The sequence below is a fragment of the Sclerotinia sclerotiorum genome, genomic scaffold (assembly GCF_000146945.2).
Source record: "Sclerotinia sclerotiorum 1980 UF-70 scaffold_12 genomic scaffold, whole genome shotgun sequence".
Lineage (NCBI taxonomy): Eukaryota > Fungi > Ascomycota > Leotiomycetes > Helotiales > Sclerotiniaceae > Sclerotinia > Sclerotinia sclerotiorum.
This window is the reverse complement of record NW_001820824.1, coordinates 585179-593435: the sequence shown is the minus strand read 5'-3', so window position 1 is coordinate 593435 and position 8257 is coordinate 585179. Positions and strand designations below refer to the sequence as shown.

Genomic DNA, 8257 nt, shown 5'->3' with positions numbered 1-8257 from the left:
CGCGATATTGGAAGGTTTCATTTAAATGCTACTTATGATTCCGGACGTGAGTATCGAAGTTTCGTCGACATGATTCAAGGCAACTTGAAAGCTTCAAAAATTTGAGTCATTGTTTGGGGATTATAGGCATCGGGAAATGCCTCGTATTTGTGAGGATCATTGGAAAAGAGTACACGTTACGGAATTTGATTATCCTCCCAATAATGCCACAGCCCTATCGAAATGATTTGTCTTGGACAATCGCCCGTGGTTGATGGAGGGAATTCTTCATATGAAAATTGAGTCGATCGTTGGGTGAATAAACCTCGAGCCTTGGAACTATGGTCATATTCTAATAGCATTACACCAACTTCACGAAGCCATAGGACCGTCAAGCCATGGGATCAAACTAAACTGCTTACAGCTTCAGAATGCTATTCCATCCTTCAACTTGAGGTTCAAGATTTATCAGTGGGTTTTAAATCCCACAAACAACAAGCACATATTTATTGCTCACACCGAGGATTCTTGAGGCACCAGCAACTTCTTTCACTCATCTTTCCTCTCAGCTCCATGCCCCTTTCTTATCTTTCAGTCAAAACTTCACTACAAACATGCCTCACAATCTTACCACATCTTTATCTTCCATCGACCTTATCTCCCTCCACTCATAGACAATGGATACCACACAAAAAGTTTTGTTGCATATCTGAGAAATATATATCTCAAAATACCCTCAAACTCAGCTCCTACATTCAGAATGAAAATTCCGTTCTTGCCTCCTAAATTGTTATTGATGAGGAAACCAACTTTGAAATTCTTCAAGAGCATCGAAATGGAGTTTGATTTTATTGCTGCTCCTGTCGTCTGATCTCACATAGTTCATAAATTGCTTGCTATCGTTATCTACTATCTCCTATCTATGTTCCTGTATCAGAAAGTTTTGCTGCATGTCTATGATTTTTAGATCTCAAGATACCTGAGATTTTGAGGCACGATCTATAGAAAAAGGAGAGGCTCCATTTTGATCTTTTGAATCTTCTGAATTTGCTTTCATGAAAAGAACAATTTTGAAGTTGATTAACATCATCAAGATTGATTCGATTGCTTCCACTCATCGACAATTCTAAATATACACTTCACTCCACGAAGCTTCACTACACCTTCAGCCAGTACACTTCTTCACTAATTATCTATTCTTGAGAAGTGTTGCTGTAATCTTACATTCACAAAATATAGATCTTGGGATACTCCCCAAATCCAACTTTCCTCCTAAACTCAAAGCTTCCTTTCTACTCCCTCATCGCTGTATATCTCTATTGATGGAAACAGCAACTTCAGGTTCATAGAAGACATCAGAAGGTTGTGATGAATTTTGACTTCATGATCTGCTCCCAATGTCAAACTTCACTTCAACTTCTCACCCATCCTCCCCACCACCATTATCCTTCTTCCATACTAGCGAACACAGAAGAATAACACCGTCACTCCAACAAACTTTACTTCTGCCCGCAACCTAGCAAAAACTTCCAACTCCCTCAAGTTTAGTAACTTTTGTTGTAAGATTATATCTACTAATTTCTAATCCGGAAACCCTTCCTAAAAGTCTCATCATTCACAGTCAAAAAATCCTGCAGGGTGAAAGTTTCATCTTTAAAACTCATGATGAGGAGGATATTCGGGTAGATGAAAAGATGAGATTTGGGCTGAAATTTATTATCATCGCTTTCATTTGTATGAGGTGAGAAGATGAAGAAGACTTCACTCTTATCGACCTTCGGAATTTGCAGCAGGAGTTATGTTCTTGTCTAATATTCTAGGGGGTGGTGGGTCGAGATGGTGATATCATCTTATCTCATCTCCGAGAGAGAGAGGGGGGGGGGAGGGAGTGATATCCTCGGACGAATTTTGTCCGTTTCAAAATATGAGATGTGAATGCTGACATGCTTGTGTACTTGCATTTTTCTAGCAGAGGGTGTGATGTGTGATATATAAACGATTATACAGTATAATAAGACAACCTCTAGCGAAAACACACTTTCGGGGGAAAATGAATCGAAGGAAGTAGAAGAACAATATATACAATAGCTAATTTATATTTATTACTCTCTAGGTAGAAATTTAGATAGGACTCATTAACAGACATTAACAACTAAGATAAATAGAATAAAAGAATCTTTTGATCATGTCATTCTAGAATACAAGCTGCAAATGGAAGTCTATTGTTGACCTCCTGGGATCTTGGCAGCATATGCATATATAGTGCATATGCATATAAGGAGCAAACAAAACTCAACTTTTAATTCATTCTTTCCTTTTTGGTATACTGTTTGTTTGCTTTCAATATTTTGATTTCAAAGCACTTTAATTCCGAAGGCCGGATACCCAACCTATTCCTTCATTTTTTGAATATATGCTCGCAGCTTAACTGCTTAGCTAGAGAATCAATCAATTCAATCTGATGCTCTTTCTAGTCTCAAGAAACCCAACATCTATTCATCCATCTGTCCATCCATTAAATCCCATATTTCCTCACAAGAGCACCAATTCTCAACAATAAAATTTGTAATATATATAAAACCTCCTTGAAAAGTTCTATTCCTATAATGATCCTTTAATTCTGCCCCAAATTATATATCTCAAGTACTGTAATACCAGAACTACAACGCTATACCCTCTCCACGCCACCATCTCTCTTCCATCCTATTCATCGCCTAATTCTAACATACAGATCACCGTCCCTCCACCCTCCCTCCACCCCCTCACTCGCTGAAAACACGCTTTCCCCCGAATTCGCAAACTCCGCCTATGTATCCCCAGTCTCCCCACCCCACGGTCTAAATCCAATTCCAAACCAACTTAATTCCAAACAGCAATATCCCATTAATCCGCAATAGCATATATACCAAACACCAATACCAATATCAATCAAAATCTCGTGTAAACTATAAAGGAGGACGAAAAAAATCGATAAGTGGGTGGTGCGGAGGTTTATATGGAGATTATATCCTGATTCTCATTTCGTTTAGGGGCGGATTGGGAGAGGGAGGGGGAGAGGGAGAGAAAGGTATGGACGGATAAGGAAGAAGTTTCTAATAATGAAAGATTAGATATAAGATTACGAGAAAGGAGATCTATTAACGGTTAGAATAGATACCATAACATGTACTTCTCACATAGATATAAATCCCACGAACGGCTCTATCATATTTAAGAATTGAAGACCCAATATTCCAGTCTATCAAACTAAGTGTACACTGAAAAGAAAGGATATTCTTGAACAAATATCCCTTCCTAGTCCAAGTTTCCGTCTTGGGTCCCTGCCCCGAACTCTTTTTTATTTGGCCGCTCTTTAGAAAAATGCTAACAATAATCTAATAATCGCTAACGCAAAAATGAATCGATCGAAATAATTGCAAAAACTCATTGGCGGCCGAATGGTGTAGATATCTTTATCACTCGTCTCAGGTTCGCGCTAAAGGCATAATGCAACTGGAGGATGGAGATGCGGAGGATTGAACTGTGATGCCGGCAGTAAGCATAGAAATCGACAAGCAAGTGAGTTTGGGGATAGCGAAAATCGAATATGTGGCATCCAGCGTGTCGAAGTCGCTGCAAGCAGTTTGCTAAAAAGGTTTGCCTTTGAAGCCTGCCCTGAGGATAACCTACATACTTAATCAAGCATCCGAATGACACCAGATGCAAACATTGAGTTCCCCTACCATTGAGGATGTCAAGAATGCCAATCACGGACATACTCCAAGCCTTTATGCCGACAAGCTCCGGGCCAAATCTCGGCCCAAGATATTGGTATTGAGGAGTTTGGATGAAAGGGGAAAACCGAGTGGAAATTAGCGTTTCGTATCCACCGTCGATATTATCTCAATACATCATTCCCTTTCAATTAACCCAATCGAAGTTAAGTTGCCATGTCACTCACTGCCAGCACAGTCATGAAGAGTCCAAACTCTGGAGCAAGTACCAAAGCTCCTGATTCCCTTCTTCTCTGCGGCTAGTAGAAGAAATAATCATCCGTTGCTTCATAACCTCGATTCTGATCGTTAGGCGTTTCGGGCGAAAACGAAAGATCTGGGACCTCAAAACTCGACAACCCATTATTTTCAGTAGCCAGATGAAATGTCGGAGATCCTTGGATATCAAGTGATTGGTAATTTTCAGTTTGGGTCGAAATGGGGACAAAATATGATTGATTGAAATCCTGGAAGTTGTTCATTCCTGTGTTTGAATCTAGATTGGAAGCCTGATTCCAGCTTTCTCCTTCTATATGGAGTCCATCCATACAATTGTAATCTGGCACTTCGTTCGGCGCATTCATCGGGACTTGCGGTGCTTGCTGAGAATCCGATTCATTTGTATCCAGTTCAAGTCCGGTGTATGATGTGGTACTAGAAGATGTTACAGAGCTTAGGTGGTATGGATGTTTTGATGTGGAAAATTCCGAGCTTGTAGAGGCGAAACTTTCCACACAGCTCATATTCTCCCGCCCTAAATTCCGTTCCGGTTTTTGATGATATGCATAACTCTGCGCCGTGCCCAAAAACCCTTGACGAGGAGGCGCATAAGGAAGTTGATTGACCGAGGGTTTTACTTCTGTGTAGAAATATTCCGGAGTCTCGTCGGGTACAGATAATCTGTTCGGGAAAACAGGTGGTACCATTTTGTGCCTCCTTCAAGCAGTGTCATATTAGTATATTTTCACAAAGAAACTGATAAAACCCTTACCCTTCAAAAGTATAGATGCAATCCACTGGCGGATATCTCCTCGAACAATGCCTACACGGTTGCTCTCTACTACATTTTTGCTTTCTTTTCTGGCACTGCAAACATGCCGTCGGCGTCCTCGACCTCGCGGTTTTTCTCAATGCTTCATCCGTTTTCTGCATGTCTTCGCTTAAGCTTCCTTATTACATGGTTTGGCTTGAATTTTCATTTCCTCGTGGGAATTCGACATTTTTTATGTATTACGGGATGTACAATCGGATACTAGGGCTGAATGTACATTCAGTGCATGAAATGCTCAGCATCGGTTGACGTGATGAAAATGGTTAGTGTTGGCGTAAGAAAGATTGGCAATGCTGGTAAGCCACGTGAGATGTCGTCGAAATAGGGTGAAGGATCTGGAGCTTCGTTGGATGAACCAATGAACATAACGTGGCTTACTTTCTCGTTTGGAAATGATATAACAGACCTATAGAAAAGATTGAAATTCCTTTTTGATGTTTATTATAAGTTTCAGCATCTTGGCTTAAACACCACAGAGATATTTTTATCTCCATAATCCCATGCTTGGCATGAAAGTCAGCCATTGAACAAATGTTTCAGCTGTAGCGATTGGTTCAGACTTACCAAAGATTCTGTTATGCATCATTTGGTAAATCGTCATCCATGTAAACCGATTATTTCGCTGGAAATGGGTAATGTATCATATCCCAACAACGGATAAAACCCAGAATTAAGATATGCCATGACATACTTCCCTATACCACAATAACAAAAATGAGAAATATAACCAATAAGTGAAATTCAAGGTTTTGCTTCTCACCCATTCTCGCTAATGTTTTCGCATCATAAGGCGCAAGGCACTTGCCGTCCAAGCCATCCCCAGCTTTTGGACTCACCGCATTTCCCTTCTTTCTATCGACTAGAAGCATATTTCCAACATTATCAGCAAATTTGAGGCTTCTTTTTCATGTGAGAACAATTTGTAAAATCGACACTCTCTTGACTTCCTTTGCTAATAACCCCGCAAGCATGTAGAATCCACAACGGCCAGCCAGTCATCAAGTAAGGTACGGAGTAAGACCCCGACTACTTGGCTGTAACATTATCTGATATAGTCAGGGCTATGTAAGTAAAACATTTGCCTTGAAATGACCAAGGGACCCGAATTATTGATGATCTCAGATCAGGCACCAGTAAATCAAAATAGGTCCAAATGCCCCTGTTTAAGGAGCTCACTGGGAGTGAAGCGAATCCTCCAGTTCACGATAGCTTCAAAATCCTAGACATCATGTGGAGCAAAAGCTATGTTTTGACACGGTCTGATTCATCTTACGACTGGATCGACGTCGAGCTTGGCAAAGGCGGGACCGTAATATAAATGTTTCTGATAGCTGAAAGTATGCGAGTCAATCATTTGCACAGTTCGTGGATACTTCGGAAATCGGGAAGTGACTTAGACTTTGGCACTGGCGGGGTGATTCGCATTCCCCCAACACTTGCAACACTCTCCAGCTTCGTTGTTGGGTAAAGTAGTTGGCAGGGAATTCGTTATAAGAATCCGTTCAAAAGTGCCTCTACCTTGAAATAATGTAGAGGTTTGATCAACGAATGTTCGTCACCATCGCCTACTATCCAGATCAATCCGAATGCCAATTTAAAGACATAGGAATATTGAAAGGATTATTGAGTGTCTGGAGAAAGATTTCTAAATTTAGACGTGAAAAAGGAATTTGTCTGCTTCTTTGGAATAAGTGGTATTGATGATATCTTGACAATCAACCCTAAATGCTTAAACGTCAATACGAGAATGGAACAAGATATGGATGAGAAATAGTTACAAATGCCGTGATGTGACGATAATCCGAGGTGCTAAACCAAATGGGCAAGCGCTACACGTGACTTCGCGGTAAGGACGTGTACAGACTTGGACCTGTTTGCTTTTGCTTATCTGCTTCTACTCTACAGCAATTGTGCAGAAATTCTGCAAACATCTTGGATAATCTCGATTACAACGGTGACGGCTTCGCTTTCTCCAAAGTCTAAACCAGTTCTCATATCACTCCCGCAACTCATATTGAAATCTCAAGATAACCCAATCCCGACTGTTATAATCGAGATATTTGTGATAACACGAGGCAAATTCTCAGATGTTTAGCTGTTCCAGTGTCTCCTGTGATCGCAATCGTCGTCAGTATACTTTGTGTGGGTTTCATTATGATGAAGAATATGAGGGGAAAAATTGAAGAAGTGTGAGAAATGTGTTGGAATTGCCAAAAGAATGTCAGTGCAGCTACGGAAATGCACGCTAAGTTGATTCCCTCTAGTTAGTGCTCTGACAGTGATTTGAGGTCACGTAGGCGGACTCTTTGATGTGTGATATGTATTGGAACATGAGAAAGGACTTTGCCACCACGTTGCGCTTTACAATGCGCATTGAATCTCTTCCGCAAGAGAATTGGATATTTGATAGAAATCTTGTAGGTGAGTCATTTAGGCATTATGGAAAACACACACTTAGATGTGTCTACGCCGTTACGCGGAAAGTATGGCCCATTATCTCCGCCTTTGTTGCATTATGAGAAACGTACCAATGGAACCCAGCCCAATAATTACACCACCATGCTTCTGAAGCGTCCTTTTAAAGCGTCCCAAACTCCATTTCTTTTTTGGCGCCGTGTGCCTTGCGTCTCGAACTCCGCTGAGCCCTCAAGTCTTGGGTATATCCTATAACAAATAAAATATAAGCACTATATCCAGCATTGTGCTTCAATGAACCAACTTACCTGTCAAGTCCCATCTAATTCTTATTAATTATCAAGACCGCCTCCTTGCTGCTCAAAGAAAACATCAATACGGCCTTCCTCATCCATCTCCAAACTATCCGCTGTATCATTTGTCTGAACCCTATCCCCATCAAAAGTAAACCTCACCATCTTCTGGTCCCTGATTTCCTTATGGCTACAATAGGCATCTATAATCTTTTGTAAAGGCTTGTTGCGCTTGATCTTGAAGGTAATTTCGGTGCCCTGCTGATCGACGACTTTGATGGGGATTGTCTTAGGCTTATCGCTATTGGCGCCAATGTCATTGCCAGTGCCCGGCTCAGGTTTGCTCTCCCTGGAGGCAGGAGTTGGGGTCTCGGGACCGCGGGATGATGAGCGCATTTTGCTTTTGTTTATGCAGTTTTATTTGCGATTGAGAAATTGCAACGAGGGTCTTGACTTTTGGTTTATTTAGCTGAGATGGGTATGTGAGTGCGAAACTGTACTAAAGATAAACAGTTAGAAGTCATCCCTTGCTCGAAGAGTTACCTGGAGTTAAACCAGAAATCCTACCCTTACTTACATAAATCTCTAGATATCTTTTCTTAAGTGCGCGTGCTACTTGAAATTTGTCGAGGATTGAACGCTGCAGTGCAAGTATTGAAAGAAGATGAACCGCAAACGAGGGAGTAAAAGCACTACAACAGCTTTGTTTTAATAATAAGAGTGAAAAGAATATGGGCTAGGGTGACTAAAGAATTCTCGATAAGAAT

General features: G+C 40.9%; 4 protein-coding genes across 4 annotated transcripts; 1 reads left to right on the top strand and 3 right to left on the bottom strand.

The window, feature by feature from the left end:
* Positions 1–3805: 3805 nt before the first annotated feature.
* SS1G_08886 (hypothetical protein) lies at positions 3806–3973 on the top strand (the record flags this gene model as incomplete). Its single annotated transcript, XM_001590072.1, has 1 exon — positions 3806–3973. The coding sequence occupies one exon, from the start codon at positions 3806–3808 to the stop codon at positions 3971–3973; it is 168 nt and encodes a 55-aa protein (XP_001590122.1).
* Positions 3974–3991: 18 nt separating this feature from the next.
* Positions 3992–4657, bottom strand: SS1G_08885 (predicted protein; the record flags this gene model as incomplete). Its single annotated transcript, XM_001590071.1, has 1 exon — positions 3992–4657. One exon carries the CDS (start codon positions 4655–4657, stop codon positions 3992–3994), a length of 666 nt encoding a protein of 221 aa, XP_001590121.1.
* Positions 4658–5477: 820 nt separating this feature from the next.
* Positions 5478–5651, bottom strand: SS1G_08884 (predicted protein; the record flags this gene model as incomplete). Its single annotated transcript, XM_001590070.1, has 1 exon — positions 5478–5651. One exon carries the CDS (start codon positions 5649–5651, stop codon positions 5478–5480), a length of 174 nt encoding a protein of 57 aa, XP_001590120.1.
* A 1878-nt stretch (positions 5652–7529) lies between these two features.
* SS1G_08883 (predicted protein) lies at positions 7530–7886 on the bottom strand (the record flags this gene model as incomplete). Its single annotated transcript, XM_001590069.1, has 1 exon — positions 7530–7886. One exon carries the CDS (start codon positions 7884–7886, stop codon positions 7530–7532), a length of 357 nt encoding a protein of 118 aa, XP_001590119.1.
* Between the last annotated feature and the right edge of the window lie 371 nt (positions 7887–8257).